Here is a 17,791-nt window from a genome sequence, read left to right on the forward strand (position 1 = left end):
CAAAATTTTGCGACACAATTCCGTCACACCGCATATCAGTGTAACAGCTTGATTCATCATTTTTTCTTACTCTTTGTATTCTGATCATTAGGTAAGAATACATAAACAATATAAATACTGTCCACATCTTTAATTTTTGTTTTGAAAGTTTTTTCCGTTAAGAAAAGACTTTTGAAGTAGTAAGCTATTGTTGTACTAAAATTAGTTTGCGTTTTAGTATAACAATAGCTTACTACTTCTTTAAAAGAAGTACTAAAATGCAAACTAATTTTAATTTTTACTTTTTTAATGCAAACAATAGCTTATTACTTTTTGATAAGAAGTAGTAAGCTATTATTTTACTAAAATGTAAACTCTTTTTTAGATAAATCTAAAAAAGAGTTTGTATTTGCATACTTTTTTTTTACAGTGACAAGTTTTTGAATTTTTTTTTATTAATTGGATTGGGCCCCTAATAACTCTAGACGCCTCGCGGCAGCGGGCCTTCGCTAAGCTACTGCTTATCACTCTCTCCTTTAAGAGAGATCTTACGTCTGAAATAACACATTCTTTTGCAAAAAAATCAAGTAAGGGCTAGATTTGAAATTGTGGGGGATCAGATTTAGGGTCAGATTTAGGGTCAACTTTAGGGTTATGGTCAGGGCAAGATCAAAGTTAAGTCAAGTTGGCTTTATCCAGTTTTTTATCTTTAAAAGAGTGCTTTGCGTCGGATGTACTTAATTCATCGTCGTACTTCAACATTTAGGCGTTTAGCTGCGGTTAAATAAGTAATTTATTTAAGCGTTTGTCTGAATCTGGATTTGAATTTTAATAGTACTGTTATTAATGAGACTATTGAAAGTTATTTATAATATACATAGCGTACATTTTATGAGTCGAGAGATAGTGATTTTTTTTACTTAGTTTTTTTACAAATTTAAAACAGAAATGATATGGTAATAGTAAATTTGTAAACGAAATATTGAATTTAATTAATTATTTAGTGTATATATTTGATATATCATATCAAATATATGCATATAATATATAGGTATAAATATGCCCTTTACACAGAACAGGGAAAATAAATATATCTGCATTATTGACAATTTTTTATCAATAATAATGCAGATATATTTATTTTAAATCCTAATAATATTAAGAAAATGCCACTTACTATTGTTTAAAAAGGCTATTTAACAAGTTGTTAATTATATTTAAACTGATGAACATCATTAAAGTATATGCACATAGTATATAAATGTAATATATATGTGAAATATATGTATATAATACATGTATATAATATATATTATATATATATATATATATATATATATATATATATATATATATATATATATATATATATATATATATATATATATATGTATGTATGTATATATATATATATATATATATATATATATATATATATATATATATATATATATATATATATATATATATATATTATATATATATATATATATATATTAGGCCACTGCAAGGAATAAAATTTAAAAAGAGTCACCCTGGAAAATGTTTTTATGTTATAAATAAAAAAATTCCAATAAATATAAATTTAAAAAAATTAACGATTATTTAGGGATTTGAGTTCAAATAAATGTTGACTCATCTGTTTTAGGGATGAGGGGCGCTAGGAATTTTGGTAAACAAAAAGTTAGATTATTTAGAATTCTGAAGTCATAACTAAAATACTTTAAACTGGAATTTTTGTTTTTACAGTATTTATGTTTTCATTTTACACTACTTCGAATGTAATATTAAATAAATATGCATATATATATATATATATATATATATATATATATATATATATATATAATGTATGTATATATAATACATATACACACACACTTGAAGGGAAATGCCTAAAATAATAAAAAATTAAGAACTCGTAATGAAAGCAAGAGGTATACTGGTTTGCAATCAGAGCTTCCAATAAGCGAACTTCCAACCTACAGACAAGTGATTCAATATTCATATCTTATTTGTAAAAAATATGTATGAAGTAACAAGTATTAGTTCTTCAGAGATAATTTCAAAAGTAACAAATGAGTTCATCAGTCTCTGGAATAGAGTAAATCCTAAGCTTCCTTTGATCCGCAAGAAGTCAGTAGCCAAAAAAATTTCTAGACATCTTAAGAGAGTTTTATCTGCTGAAGTAAAATGCGGTTGTGAACATTTAGTAGTAGCTTGCAATAATAGGTAAGGAAAGTTGTTAATTTCATTTTTATATGCAATACTTATTTTTAGCTTGTGCTAAACTTTATACAAATAATTGTTTATAACTTGATATCATATTTTTTTTATAAGTTAAATGCTAAATTAAAAAGATTGTGTTGGATAATTTTACATAATTTTATAATTTTAATGATGTTTTTGTTTTCAGTTTTTCTGTAATGCTTTTTTATAAAAATGATATTAAAATTATTCTAATAGATTTTAAATATTTTTATGATGCATGCAATTTTATTATGCATAGATCTGTTAAGTGTAAGAATCCTTTGGATTGCAAAACAACACACTTTGCTTGTCTCTGTGAAAGCGGCAAAAAGGTAAATAATTTTAATTTTAAAAATTAGACTTTATTTAATTCTTTAATCTTTATTTAATTCTTTAATCTGTGGTAACAATCAAATACACGTCAGAGTGAAAAAATAAATACTTTATTTTGATTTATTATTAATAATAAATAGGCCTAAGAGATGGTTTGAACTGTAATTTTCTTAAGTGTTTAGGATATTGTATAATATATTTTAGACTATCTTATTGTATTCATTCTATTCTAGAGTTACTTTAACAAGTTTATTATTGAACTGAGTAAACACCTTTTTAAAAAAGTTGAAAATTGTTTTAGGTACCACCATTGGATAGATTGTAGTTATACCTAATGGAGCTGGCGCTACCATGGCAAACGCTACTGCAAATGTTTTAACATAATATGAGTGTTCAGCGCTTAGTCGCTGTTATTGTAGATACCACAACTTCTAATACAGGTGCAGATAGCGGTTTGGTTATAAAACTCGAAAAAAATTCTTAAAAGAAGTTTGCACCTTTTAGGATGTATTCTTCATCAAGTTGAACTTCCACTGCAACACATATCTGAATTAGATGGAAACACAAATGGTCCTAAGTCTTATAAGGGGCCTATTGGAGATGCTGCATCTCATCAAACTCTTCATAAACAGCTATTGGTTGAGTTTGTTCCCATATATTCAGAAATAGAGTTGTTTATTAGCAGTGAGGTTATAAGCAATCTTAGTACAGACCAGCAAAAGCTTTATGAGTACTGTGTGGGTATCTCAAAACGTTTTATATCTAAAAAATTTCTTGCAAAAAAACCTGGAACAGTTTTTCATGATAGATGGCTAACTCTAGCTTTAAGAATAATGATGGTTTATGTTAGGAATGATAAACCATCTCCTGAGTTATTAGTAATAACTAAATATATTGTTTAAGTCTATTGTGTAATGTGGTTCGCTATTAAGCTCTCTGGAAAATACAAAGATGCATGTCAACTTCTGTACAAAATCATTCAATTAGTCAAATTTCAAGACAGCAAGATTCATAGCATTGTTTTTAACAACTTACAAGGACATTCATATTGTTATTTGCAAGAAAATTTCCTGTACTGCATGCTGCTGGATGAAAATCTGAATATAAGAAATCAAGTCCTCAACCAAATCCTTAAAATAAGAGCATTGACAGAAGACATTACTTTTAAACCAAAGCTTAAGCAGAAATCCATAATGAAAATAAATTTTGATGCTGAGTCTTGGGATTATCTTGTTTCGGATGATGATATTCAGATTGAGTTCCCAACAACTCTTTGCATAGCGTCAGAAAATCTGAAAGAGGTTATTAAATCAAACCTAAATCTTTAGGTAATAGATATGCCTAACAATTCTCAATCAATTAACCTCAGAGGCATCTAAACAAGTTTATGGTTACAAAAAGAGACACAAATTCATTTTGACTAAAACTCAAAGTCGAAGAGAGAATAAAAGAAACGTAAAAAAAGTGTGACTATTTTATAAAATGAATATCTAGTATATTAGTTATACTTTTTGTTTATTTGTTTTTTTCTATAACTGCTGAATGAAATATTTACTGTAGTCAATAATCTGAGTATAGTTCTATTGACATTAAATTCCTAATTACATATACTTCCAGGGCTGGTTCTCTAAGGAGGGGGAAGTTGGTGAAATGGACACAGGTTCCACGATTTAGGGGCCCCCAAACGCTAATGAACTTCCTATTAATACTTTTTTTTTGTAATTAGTTTAACAACTATTCAAAATGACTAAAAATACGCATAAAATTATTGTAATTCTTAAAAATTTGATTTAATCTTAGTTTCAATAGTTTTTCTGTTTTTTATCTTTGGAACTTTTTTTTTCAACCAACTGCAAAAATTCAAGAAGCCTGTTACTATAAAATTATATTTATATCTGTGGGCCCCTAAAATTATCGCACCCAGGCACCAGAAGTAGAAAATCGGGCTTTTAGACCACTAAAAAATAGGCTATAAAACATATCAAAATGGCTAAAAAGTGTGATTATTAAATCCGATTTCCCGAAGTGAAAATAACTTTAAAAAAAGTAAATGTTATTGTTTTGTGTTATTAACATTGCAATAAACAAATGCCAGGGTGACTCTTTATGATTTAAAAAAAAAACACCTAGTAGGCAGTGGCCTAATACATACATATATATATATATATATATATATATATATATATATATATATATATATATATATATATATATTTCGATGATCATCATCAGTTTAAACATAATTAACAACTTGTTAAATAGTCTTTTTACTTCTTTTGTTAAAGTGACAAATCCTTTGTCAAAGGTAAGATTTTCTTTATAAAAGTTGCATTATCTTTACTTGAGACTTATATTTATATTTAATTTTATAATTATAATTATATATTCAATTTTATAATTGTTATACATAAACTTTATGAATATAATTATGAATATAAATATGATATATATTCATAAATATGAATATAAAATATTTGTGTTTAATAAATGCTTTGTTATATTAGCTGTGTTGTGTTATTGGCTGTGAAGGCAACTATTCAACATCAATTGATTGTCAATATGAAAAAGTTAGTGTTTTTAAAACATTTCATTCATTTTTCTATTGTTACAATAAAACATAGTGATGGTTCAATAAATTGCCTCAAAAAAAAAAGAACAAAATTAACACCAGATGCTAACCCATCATTATTTCCTAACATTCCTTTTTATTTATCAAGTTAACCATACCCCGAATATAAACATCCAGATGTTGTTATGCAGATTTTAACAGCCATGAGGAGGAGAGCTTTAAAAAGTGAATAGAAATGGATAAAATTGAAAATTCTGATGATTTTCCAATAAAAATAGTTGCTATATGAATGATAAAAATATAAAATGGTTATTTTACATAAACCAAACTATATTTGTATTTACATGATTGATGATATAGATATACTGACATTATTATTATCTTTAAAAATTCACAATAGGTAACTTGTTGGAGTTTTTGCTATAATTTGAATATAGACAGAAATTCAATGACTTGGTTGCTTAAAAATAAATATAAACTGTGTTATTGGACTCAATTATCTACTACGTTAACACATTAACACTTTTTTTTTCTGGTAATGAAAATATCCATTGTTTATTTCTGATTATGTTTTTACAATTCAGTTTAATTTAAATTGTCTATGTAAACAAGTTAGGGACATTTGTCTATGTGACTAAGTTAAAGAATATTTTACTGATATTCATAAAGGTTTAGCATTTTTATATGAATAAGTTTAACTGTCATACACTAGTTAAGCTAAATTCTGCCCTGGATTAACCTATAGGCAAAATAAGCACATGCTAAGGGCAGCAAACCAAAAGAGGTAGCATATAGGAGGAATTTTTTGTTTTTTACTACTTTTTTTTTACACTAAATAGGTCAAAATCTTATATCATACTATATGAATTATTAAATACTGCTTTAAACCTTAACATTCAATTCAGGGTATAATGTAAATTATGTAAGGTTTCATGTACATTACAACCTTGAAAGAACTGTTGTCAAAAAAAAGGCATGAATTTTTGATTGTATATCTGTTACTGGTATTGACCTTGACCACTAAGTTTTTAATGCAATTATTGTCTAGAGTTGAAATTCAATTAAATGTAGGAAAGAAAATGAAGCGCAGTCAACCACATGGCTCAGATAATAAAAAAAGACAAATAGAGCAGTTGGAAAATCAAAACAAGGTTTTAGAAAGTTAACAAAGTATTTAAAACCTACAGCTAATGTAATAACAAAGCAGCAGTAATGAAGATGTGCATCAAATTTCCAACATCATAAAGATCTTTTTTATAAATCATGTTTTCAAGGATGAAAAACAGAAAAGATTTTGTAATAACGTTTGAATAAATTTTGTAATTTTATGAAATAACTTTTGTCACATGCTGTCATTTTATAAAAATGGTTTAGGACACCAGTACCTACAAATGCAGCTTTAAAACTTATTTTTATCTCTGCTTACAACCAAAAATCAATCAAAGGTATCCATATTTCAAGAAAATTGATGTAATAAATTTTAAAATAAAATTGCAAGTGTGTTTATATAATTTCAAAAGTATCAGAACTACCAGGCGTACCGATATGAAGTAAACATTTTTTGTGTAAAAATAAAAAATTAGTTTTGAATGGATAAGTAAAAATTATTTGTTCAAAGTGTTGACCATTTGTTTCTACACATTTTGACCAGCTTTCTAGAATTTTGTGGATAACAACAATAATGTTCATGACAAGAAATTTTCATCTTTTGAAGCAAAGTAATCAGACACCTAAATTCAACTTCTACATAGGAATCCAAGTGCTGCTCAGCCAATGTGTTTTCCATCAATGAAAATAAATGGTAGTCAATAGGGGCCAAGTCTGGTGAACAAAGCAGGTGGGGTAGCAGCTTCAAGCCAAGTGCTTTGATTTTATCCTGAACCAGTATTGTCTTGTGAGCAAGTGCATAAAATTACTTTGCTATGTTTTGTGGCCGTTTTTTGATCAATATATGGTTCAAATTGATCATTCATTGTCCATAGCAATTAGCATTAACAGTTCCACCAGGTTTTAGAAGCTTGCAATACACTACATCTTTCTGATCACGCCAAACACAGAGCATTTTTTTCTTGCTAAATCGATCTGGTTTAGCTGTCAATATTGGTTGTCCCAGATTAACCCATGATTTTTTCCGTTTAGAGTTCTAAAATAAATTCATAATTCATCGCTAGTAATAATTTGATGCAAAACTGATTTTCTTTCATATCTTTGAAGCAAATTTTATGCGTTTTTTTGTTTTTCATTCATTTAATTTCTGTGGCACTCACTCTTCACACTTTAGAATCTTTTCCATAGCTTTAAAATGGTCAGAAATTGTTTGTTAAGTAACATTAAACATTGCTGTCATATGCATTTGACTCAAAGTATCATCTTTATCCAATATTGCTTGCAATTCAGCGTCTTCAAAATTTTTTGAAAGTTCTACATTTCTCACATCAAAATCATTTCTTTGAACCTTTAAAACAGTTTTTCTTCAAATGAAATTTATTCAATTAAATTTAAAAAATTAATGCTTTCCGCAAATTATCTCTTATTGGAAAAAAATTTGACATTTTAAACACAATAAAAAAATAGGATGTTGTTTGTTCAATGACTTTATGTATATTAATAAGGCTTGTTCACAAAAAAAGTTCCTTATTGACATACTTGTATTTTATTTTATACCGGTAACATCTGGTAAACAATATCATAGAGTATATGTTACATTTAAGTATATTATGAGATATACTTGAGCATGATTTTAGACTTGCAAGACCCCCAGACCTCGCTGGATGAACTTGTAGCATTCCCCAGACCTCTAGCTGGAAAGAAGAGGGGTCTGGGGGAATGCTCTTTATCTTAATAGCATGTCACAACCAGTGTTGCTAAATGTATCCTATCTTTAAGAATTGTCTACTGCATTTTAAATGAATAATGAATCCCAGAAGATAACACTCAAGCAGCTGATAAGCAAGTGTAGTTAGTGTCATAAAATAAATCTGATAACAAGGTGATACCACAGTGCAAATATTTATGGTTTGTTCTTTATTATTTTCATACAAAGATATTGCTGCAATGGTTCCATTAAAAAATGCTAGATTTACTGCAGTCTATTCAAATTATATTACAACCACTTTAAGTAATTATATAAAGTGGTCGAAATGATCAAAAATTGTGGTTACAAAGTTTTTTTTTTTGATTTCAGACAGTAGCCATATTATTAGAAGCATGCTTAGTAGGGTGGAGTGAATTTTAGTTTTTTTTACAATTCGTTTTGTCTGGGTGTGCAAAAGTTGTCTATTCATTTCAGAAATACTCTGGAAAAATATCAATGCTCTAGGAAATTATCTTGAGGTGCCTCAAGACCTTTAAAATTTTAATGGGTCCCTAATATTATGTAAAAAAAATTTTTTCAAAAGTATGTCATGTTGGGTCTCAAAAGAAGCAAAATTTTATAAAAATTTCAAAAATAACAATTATTTTATAAAAAAATTATTATTTAAGATTTTTTTGAAATTATAATTAAAAAAAATAAACTTTTTTCATTTTTAGTTTAAAAGGTCATTTTTTCTGCAATAAACCATAAAATAACAATTTTTTTTTTTAAATAATTGTTATTTTTGAAATTTTTATAAAGTTTTGCTTCTTTTGAGACCCAACATGACATACTTTTGAAAAATTTTTTATTCTATTTCCTAGTTTAACTTCTAGTATCTTTCAGAACTTTTTAAGAATATTTAGAAAAATGTCTCAAAATGTGATGTAATAAAGGTGATATCAGATTTAATAATAAGTATCATTTTGAATTAAAATCAAAGTTTAAATTTCCCAAGTACTTCTATGTTAAATTGTATGTTCGAGAAAATATGAAGGGATTGTGAAAGTAAAATATTTCATAAAAAAATTTAAATAGTTTTTAAATTTTTATAAATAAATTTTCATTTAACTTGGTTTTGTTTATTGATTTAAATTTTTTTGTTTTGAGTATATAAGAAAAATGATACATACTTTTATAGCTTGTAAGTTAGTGATATGAACCGAGCTGCACAAGTTTTAAAAGATGTGCAAGAAGCTTGTAAAACATTGGAAAATAATCTAAATGAGATAGAAAGGAGGCATAAACAGTTGCAAGATATTGGTTACTTAGAATCTTCATTAAATAAAAAGTAAGTACACTTATTATTAAATGTTATATATATTTTATATATATATATATATATATATATATATATATATATATATATATATATATATACACATATATATATATATATACACACATATATATATACATATATATATATATATATATATATAAATATATATATATATAAATATATATATATATATATAAATATATACATATATATATATATATATATATATTTATATATATATATCAGGCCTTTTTAAAAAAAAAAACAGCTTAGCGCATCAGCTCGTTGTGATTTTGTAGTCATAAAATTATCCTAATTTTTTATTTTATTTATGGATATTAACTTTTTTAAACTACAGCAATAAAATAAATTGCTGCAAAACAAATTTGATTTACTAGTTAAGAAAAACAAATCTAGAAGTGTTTCTTTGTAAATGTACTGTGGAATGTCTATTTTGTTTCAATTTTTTTTTTTTTTTAATATAAAGTAAATAAATTTATTATTGCATTTTTTATTGTCATTTAACATAAATTAGTTTCTTTCTTTTCTCTACATTTGTGTAAATAAATTAAAATATGTTAATTTTTTTTATTATATCTCAAAATCGCAGTATTACAAATAATAATAATTTTTTACTTTTAAAAAGTTAAACAAAAATAAGAAATATTACAAACCAAATATATTACTTGTTGCAAAAAAAAAAAAAAAAAAAGCTAATTACATTACCAGTGCTCTTTTTTGTAACTAACCTAGATTTAAGTTTTCAAGTATAATTTAATAAAAAATATATACCGTTGGGCTTTCACTTGCCTTACGACAAAGTTAAATGTATGCTTAATGAACATTTTTTAATGCAGTATTATAACATGTTTACAAGAAATTAAAATAACTTTTTTAATCAAAATTTTTTCTAAATTATAAAGAAGTTTCTGTTTTCGCTTTTTTGGTATTGTACAATCTGTTGATTATATAACATGTAACTGATGTAACATAAAATATTATTTTTCTAAACTATTATTTTTCTTATGAATATAAATGAAGACATTGCAAGAGTTATATTGCTTCAAGCGTAAATACTTGTAATAATTAATTCAATAAAAAACTTTTTCTATCTATATAACTCTGTTATTAGTTTTTCAAGAAAATATATCGAGGGAGTTCAGATACCCTCATTAAAAATATATTTATACTTGATAATGTTTTCAAGTATATTTATTCCTGATAATGAGGATATCTAAATTCCCTCAAAATATTATTCTATTAAGATTATACTGTAGTTAATCTCAATAGAATTTCGATTGAATACTTTATGTAGCTTGTGGCCGGCTGGTAAATGTAAATCAATTAGGGTTAGGAAACAGTTTCTTTTTTTTATTTTAACATTCAAGCTGAATGGAGGGTTGCACCAATTAATATTGTGTTTGCAGTGGTTTTTTTTGTTGATTTTGATCTGGAGTTAATTATGGTTGGTAGGTAAGCTTTGTCTTGTATCCCAATTTTTTAAAAGTTTCTTTATACAGTGGAGTAGCCTGTTTAAGGACACTTTTATTAATTTATATGGAAGATAATCTTTGTTCAATATTGAGAAAGATTGCTTTTATTATGCTTGGAGGGTGGTTAGAATTAGAGTGGATAATTGATTATCAAGTTTACAATATAGTTGGAATGTATTGTTATTTATTGGCTAAAAAAATTAAATTGACATCTTTAAAATAATGAAGAATATGAGATCTCATACAAATGTATAAATGGTATTATGACATAAAGGAAATAACTTAAAAAATACCTCCTCATCATTCACGCTCTTTTATTTTTAGAGATCTTTCTACAAAATATACAATTTAACAAAAATCATTTATTCACTGATAAGAAATATTTCAATCGAAGTTGTGGGTACAATATCAGACCATTTATTTTTTTTACAAATTGTACAGTCAAATTCTGGAACAAATTACCTATTGAAATTTTAACCTATTTTAAGCTAAACTAGGCTTAATTAAGTATATTTTTCAATATGTCTAAAAAAGATTTAACATGGCATTAAGTCTCAACTGTATTATATAATATAACAAGGGTGTACTCTGGGAATTTTGGTCAATCGCTAGAAGGGCTTTTGAAAGTAATCAGTTTTTTTATTTTGGGCATAGTAGCTTTCCTGCTCTTTGCTTCTTAGACCTAATGTTGAAAATAGAAACTCTTCTTATTTTGTTTTGTTTGGAAACAGAATGACTTATTTCTTGAACATTTGAGACATTAAAATTTGCAGAAGCAAGGCTGGTGTGTTTTTAGATAAGATGAAAAGCCACTGGCGGTCTGGTACTTGGGATCATCAGCTCTGTGAGATAGTTTTCTATTGCAAATATTGCAATTGACATACTTAGGATCACCAATGGATATTGTGAAATGCTTCCAAACCCAACTTTTTTGACGATTTCTTTCCATCTTTTATAATAATAATAAATTAATAGTCATAAGAAAATAATAATAAATTAATAGTCATAAGAAAATAATAATAAATTAATAGTCATAAGAAAATAATAATAAATTAATAGTCATAAGAAAATAATAATAAAAATAAAAGTACTCATAGAAAAATCTATAAAAATTACTAAAACCTTACATCCACGATATATTGTTATTTTTGTTCACTTTCTTAAATGATCAAAAAAGACATATAAACTATTTTAAAGCAAACTTTTTTTCTTTAAATAAGCGTTATCAGTCAAAACATTGTGCGCACTGCAATAGCTTGATTATTTGCAGTTTTGATATTTTTAAGAAGCAGATGGAAATATGCTATTTAGTAAATAAAAAGTTAAGTAATTTGTGAACAATGGGCTTACAAATTCATTTAGAAATATAGGGCTCGAATTAGGCATATTGCGATCGCGAATCGTGATTGCTTTTCAACCTTTGCGATTAGTTTTTTCTTAAAAAAATATTTTTGCGATTTTTTTTTTTTGTTGTTGTTGTTTATTTACTTTTTTTCTAATTTAACAATTATTTTGGCAATTCTTAAAAGTAATGTTTTTAAAGTAAATTTTGTCATAAATTACGTCATGCTAAATTTATCTTTTTTGCTCTTTTGTGCGAAAATTTTCATTCAACTTAAAGCACATTTAAATTTAAATTACTTTAAATCTCTGTGTGGAAGCCAATAATATTTTAAAGTGAAAAGTTTAAAAGGGAAAAGACGTCCAAGAGAATTTTTTTTTTAACAAAACAGCCCTTCATACATCAGACATATTTCTTTTTAAGTTCTAGGCAAAAATGTGCATGTTAAAAAGTAAATTCTTGGGATAGGGGGGGGGGAGGGAGCAGGTAGGAGCTAGGGCTATTTAAAAACTGAGTTTAATTCAAGCTTAATTAAAAACTTATTTCTAGTACTTATTGTAAAATACTTTTAAATTCATACATACTTTGTATTAGAATATATAACACAAACTAAAGTACAACAATAACTTTGTTTTTATTGTTTTTAATACATTTTGGGCAATTTTCATTGTTCTGATTTTGTAACTTCCCCATGAGTACCCACTATTTTTTTTTCTGAAATCACTGAAATAAAGTCTATTAAATTAAAATTTTTTTTTATTAAAACCAGTGTTGGTCCTTGGTTAGCGGTGGTTTGAAGTGGAGGCACATTTTCCTAAGATTTAGCTGCAGCCATTTTTAGAAGTCTATAATTTTTTACTGATTTGTATCTTATCAGTAAATTTTAAAAAACTTGGAAGCCTACCATATATAGAAACTAAAAAAGTATGTCTTTTCACTTCTTAAATTGCAGATTTTGTATATTGACTCATCAAAAATCAACTTTTTATATTTGCAAACAATTTTTTAACTTTTTTAGGTAGCGATTATGGAAAAAATGTGACATTTGAGAATTCAATGTCAAAGTTTTATTAAAGAAAGTCAAGAGTTGTATACAATAAAAAAAGCTAGAAGGTTTTCTGAAATTTTGTTTTTAAAATATAGAGCATCAAAGTATGAACAAGACATGCTTTTGCTACTGAAGTATTTATTTTTGGAAAAATCAGAAATTTCAAACGACTGTAGCTTATGAACCACAAAAGATTTTACGCTAAAATTTTCAGGAATTGCTTTTCTCATTGATATTAACAAACCTACTAAGTTTCATCAAAATCTGAGGGGGTCTATGTTGAAATCCTAAAATTTTGGTCCATTTGGCATGGAATGACCCGGTATCTAATGTTTTTTTGCTTTGGTCTTACTTGGTTGGTCTATAGATTATAGACTCATATGGTCTATAGGCTATAGTTTATAGTTATAGGTCTATAGTTTTTGCGCGAATATGAAGTTTTATGACAATAATGTTTTAATTTATTTATTAGAACAATTTTATTTATTTGCTTCATTTTATTTTAAACACGTTTTATGTTATTATGGTTTTAAACTGTATAAAACAACACAAAACAGCGTCATGAAGTTGTTTTATATTATTAGAAGCTCTTTATATTGTCAAAACAACTTTGCAGTTTGTTTTATTGTTGTTTTATAGCTTTTTACAATAACAATTAAATATTCTTTAAAAATAACAAGTGTTTTATCATCAGCATGAACGTATTAAATAGTTTTCTGTGACTAATTAAAGTGGTTTAAATATTGTAATGTTTGTTTTTTACTCTTACTTTTTTACTTTTACTTTTTTAAGTATCAAATTAAGTAAAAACAATTACTAAAAGAATTTTCTTAATAGTGTTAAATACATTACTTGCTCATTACTCTATAACTGCAACTTAAACTTTAAATTATAACTAAAGCTGTAAGTTATAACATTAATTACGCTATTTTAAACTTCACCAAACGAGAAAATTATATGATAATATATAAATATGAGAGATAATATGCTAAAAAAATAATAATTATGCACAAAAGATACTATTTTATACTAATGCAATCCCTCCCCCCATTACTGCAAAATGGCGCAAGGTATGAGGGGGGGGGGGGGCAATTTTTTTTTTTTCGCAATTAGATTTTTTTGTGTTAATTCCACCTCTAAAAAAGTAAAATATTTTGTGGAAATTCTCAAAAATAACTATTTTTTTAAATTAGATAAAAATTTAAAATCTTACAAATTTTTCTGTTTTCTTTATGTTAAAAAAAGAATTAAAACTGGAATTTCAGTCTCGGTTTAAATTGAAATTTCGGCTGAAACTGATACTGAAACAAAATTTCGGACAATCACTAATCTTTATCAGTTGTGTTATTAAGAAATATATAAGAGCTTAATAATTATATAGAATGTTCCACTAATTCTCCTTGTATTAATAACCCCTCATTTAAGAGGTAGAGGCAGACAGCATTTCCGAGGCACTGTGTTAAAGAAAGTTGCAATAAAGGACGTGCAACAAGTTATAGTGAGCATAAAAAAAGTTATTGTTAATAACAATGACAAAAACAACATAGTAGCACAAAACAAAAGCCACCATAAAAACTGTTTTTTTATGTTATCAATAGAAGTAAATAGGGAATATTGAACCATGTGAACATTTGATTTTTTCAATTGTTATCCTGCATGTTTAAAGTTACTGTTTTAAATTTTTATGCATGTTTTATCTTTTGATAAGCTATCATAGAAAACAAGCATCAATCCATCTTCATGAGCATTAACACTTATAAAAGAGAAAATCTGATTATTGATATAAAAGGCAATTTTTTTATGTTTTAAAAAAATCTGCGGATAATCTCTTTTGCAGCTTTTGAGCAGCCGTGGTGCAGTGGTAGTGCACTTGCCTCAGAAACAAAGTATCCATAGTTCAAACCCCACCTCTGGGCAAGTTTTGCGACATTATTTAGGAAAGAGGCATGAACTTCCAATTAAATGCTCATCTGTGGTGCTCTGTGATAAGACCGTTAGGACTTCTTGGGGTACCTAAATAAAGTTAAAAAGAAAAAAAAATCTTAAGCTCTTGAACTTTTGTGTTCTTTTTTGTTTAATGGTATCTTGAGTTAAAAGCCTTCATTTTAAGTTAACTTCAAAAAATTGATTTCGGCTTTTAACATGTGTGGGGTACATTCGACCAGTGGTTGAAAAAACCATGTTAATTAGTTTCTTTTTTCTTTTATATGCCTCAAAAAATATTTTACAAAAACAGATAGAAATAAAATAAACAAAAATGTTTGAAATTAAGCAATTATTAGTATTCAGGGTGTTAACCAGCCTGATGGCACCGCGTATAACGCGGTTTCCCACTTGGTTTAAAATTCCCAAAGGTTCTTAAAATCATGGTAAAAAAAAATTAAATCAGTTTCAGATTTAAAGTGTTGCGCTAGACGAGTAAAAAGCGCAATTAGTACGCACGACAAGGAAATGAATTAAGTTAATGAATTAAGAGTTAAGATAAATTTTTTATTTGAAAAAACGTGTCGTCATTAACAAGCAAGATCATTCAATTTTTAATGACGTCAGTTATTCTCCAGTTAAAATTGTTCAATACGTTTAATAAATTATTTCATTAATTTTTTTTTGTTATTCAAAAAATCTTTATTTACATTCTTGCTGTTTATCTTAAGTTAGGAAAGTTACAAATAAAATTTGCATATTAATAAATATTATAATTTAAAATAAGTTAATAACGTTTTTATATTAAAAGATTTATTAATAATTTCGGTAAAATAAGTTAGCTGGTAAAAGTAAACCGAAAATAACAACAAAAAAATCAAAAATAAAACATGCAATGAAGCGTATTATATGTTTTATATTTGCGTAAAACATAATCGAAGATAATTAAATAATATTATAATATTATTAATTATTAACAATATTTACAATAATTACAAAAATTTTTTATTTTTTAAATTTACAAATACAAAATTTAAGTAGATATTTAATATATATCTGTGAATTAAAAAAAAAAAAAAAATAGTTTTTGTATTTAAATATATTTTTTTACTTAAATACCTAATTTACTAGATATTTAAATATGCCGATTAAATTTAGTTGATGCCCTCATTTTAAAATACTATAGCATCTGTATGATATTTTGTTGACTACGACATATTTCCGTTAAATGATCAGGTCTGTGAATCATGAAAAGACGAAAAAATAAAATGATAAATTTTGCGTTATCATAAAATATAAATGTTTAAAGCGAAAAAAACCCAGACCGTAGATTCTTTTTTTTTTTTTTAATCTTTTTAATATCCCAATCGCTTGTCCAAATTTGAATAAGATTTTAAATAAACACGATTTTTAGGTAAAATGAACATCATAGATTAAAAATTTGATCTGTTCCGATCGTTTATTGGCGCTTGTTCTTGATTGCGAGTTCTTTTTTGGTCGGAATTCTTGTATTTTTTGTAAAAATTGATAGAAATATTGTATTTTGACAACTATATAAAGCTAATATAGGTCAGAAACGATTAGAACTAGGATCTATAGAAAATTAAGGCACTTTTTCAAAAGATTTTTAACTAAATTTAGTTAACGCCGATGAGCAAAAGTGATCTAAAGACTCAAAATTGGTATTCTTTAAATTCATTATTATGGGTAGTAAAAAGGATTAGGAAATTATATAAAAAAGAGAAAAGTTTCTTCAAATATTAAAAAAACCTGAAGCAAAAAAAAATATAACATCTAAAGCTTTTGTTTGGACATAATACGCTTATAAAATCATGCTAATTTCAAATAAATAAGTTCGAATAATTTGTAAATCGCCAACCAATAATAATTTGGCGAGCCAACCAAGTTTTTCAATTAAAAGTTATTAAAATTTTGGAAACTTTAATTTAACTTTCATTTAAAAGCTATCGATTTAAATAAGTTTTTTAACTTTTGAATGTATCTATGATAAAAATTGTATTATAAAATATGATGAACAATAATACGGTTACCTATGTAAGAAAGTTAAGAAAATTTTTTTAAGTATTTAAAAATTTTTAGTTATAAAATGCTAAAGTATTTGAAAACTAAAACATTCAAAATCTTTCCATATAATTAGGGTTGCCAATGTCTGGATTTTACGAAAATTAAAATTTTACGGATTTTAAAAACCTGTAAAAATTTTTTTTTAGTGTTTTCCTTCGTAAAAGCCGTAAAATTCTGGCATTCCTACGTATAACGTATAGTGTTTTTTATTGACTGTCGTTAATTAAAAAGTTGTTTTAGCAAGTTAAAAAGTTACAAAATGTTTTGACGATTATCAAGAGGATCTTGGAAATCGTCAAAAATGTTTTGTTAAAAATTAAATACTATTTAGCATTTTTTTACATTTATAATTTAAAAATGAAAATAAAAATAACAGAAGACAATATATGTAACTAATCGTTTAAACCTTTTAAAACTGTATTTAAAAGCGATGTACGCAATTAAAACAGATCAAAGTTTCAATGAATAAATTTATTAATTCATTCATTAAAAAAATTGCAAGCAATTGTCTTTTGTTCTTGTTTTCTCTCTACAGTATTAAACAAAGAAGATAAGCGATTTAAAAATTAAAACTGACGAAGATTGCTCAAAATGAAACAAATTGAATAATTAGAATTAAACATTTATAAAATA

General features: G+C 25.9%; 1 protein-coding gene across 7 annotated transcripts in view; it reads left to right on the plus strand.

Moving 5' to 3' along the window:
- Positions 1-769: 769 nt before the first annotated feature.
- Positions 770-17,791, plus strand: part of LOC100214976 (TALPID3 protein) — a 67,577-nt gene continuing 50,555 nt past the window's right edge. Inside the window, exons 1-7 of one of the 7 annotated variants that reach the window (XM_065804671.1) lie at positions 1,841-2,211; positions 2,489-2,561; positions 2,864-4,026; positions 5,067-5,129; positions 9,127-9,276; positions 12,872-13,026; positions 13,121-13,472. In XM_065804671.1, coding sequence (XP_065660743.1) covers positions 13,465-13,472 — 8 coding nt within the window. In that variant the 5' untranslated portion in view covers positions 1,841-2,211; positions 2,489-2,561; positions 2,864-4,026; ... (2 more) ...; positions 12,872-13,026; positions 13,121-13,464. Of the gene's footprint in view, positions 936-1,840; positions 2,212-2,488; positions 2,562-2,863; positions 4,027-4,789; positions 4,868-5,066; positions 5,130-9,126; positions 9,277-12,871; positions 13,027-13,120; positions 13,473-17,791 lie in introns of those variants that run through there. The other 6 variants (XM_065804673.1, XM_065804667.1, XM_065804672.1 and 3 more) reach the window with 6 other exon arrangements.

Source organism: Hydra vulgaris, chromosome 09 (assembly GCF_038396675.1).
Source record: "Hydra vulgaris chromosome 09, alternate assembly HydraT2T_AEP".
NCBI classification, from domain to species: domain Eukaryota; kingdom Metazoa; phylum Cnidaria; class Hydrozoa; order Anthoathecata; family Hydridae; genus Hydra; species Hydra vulgaris.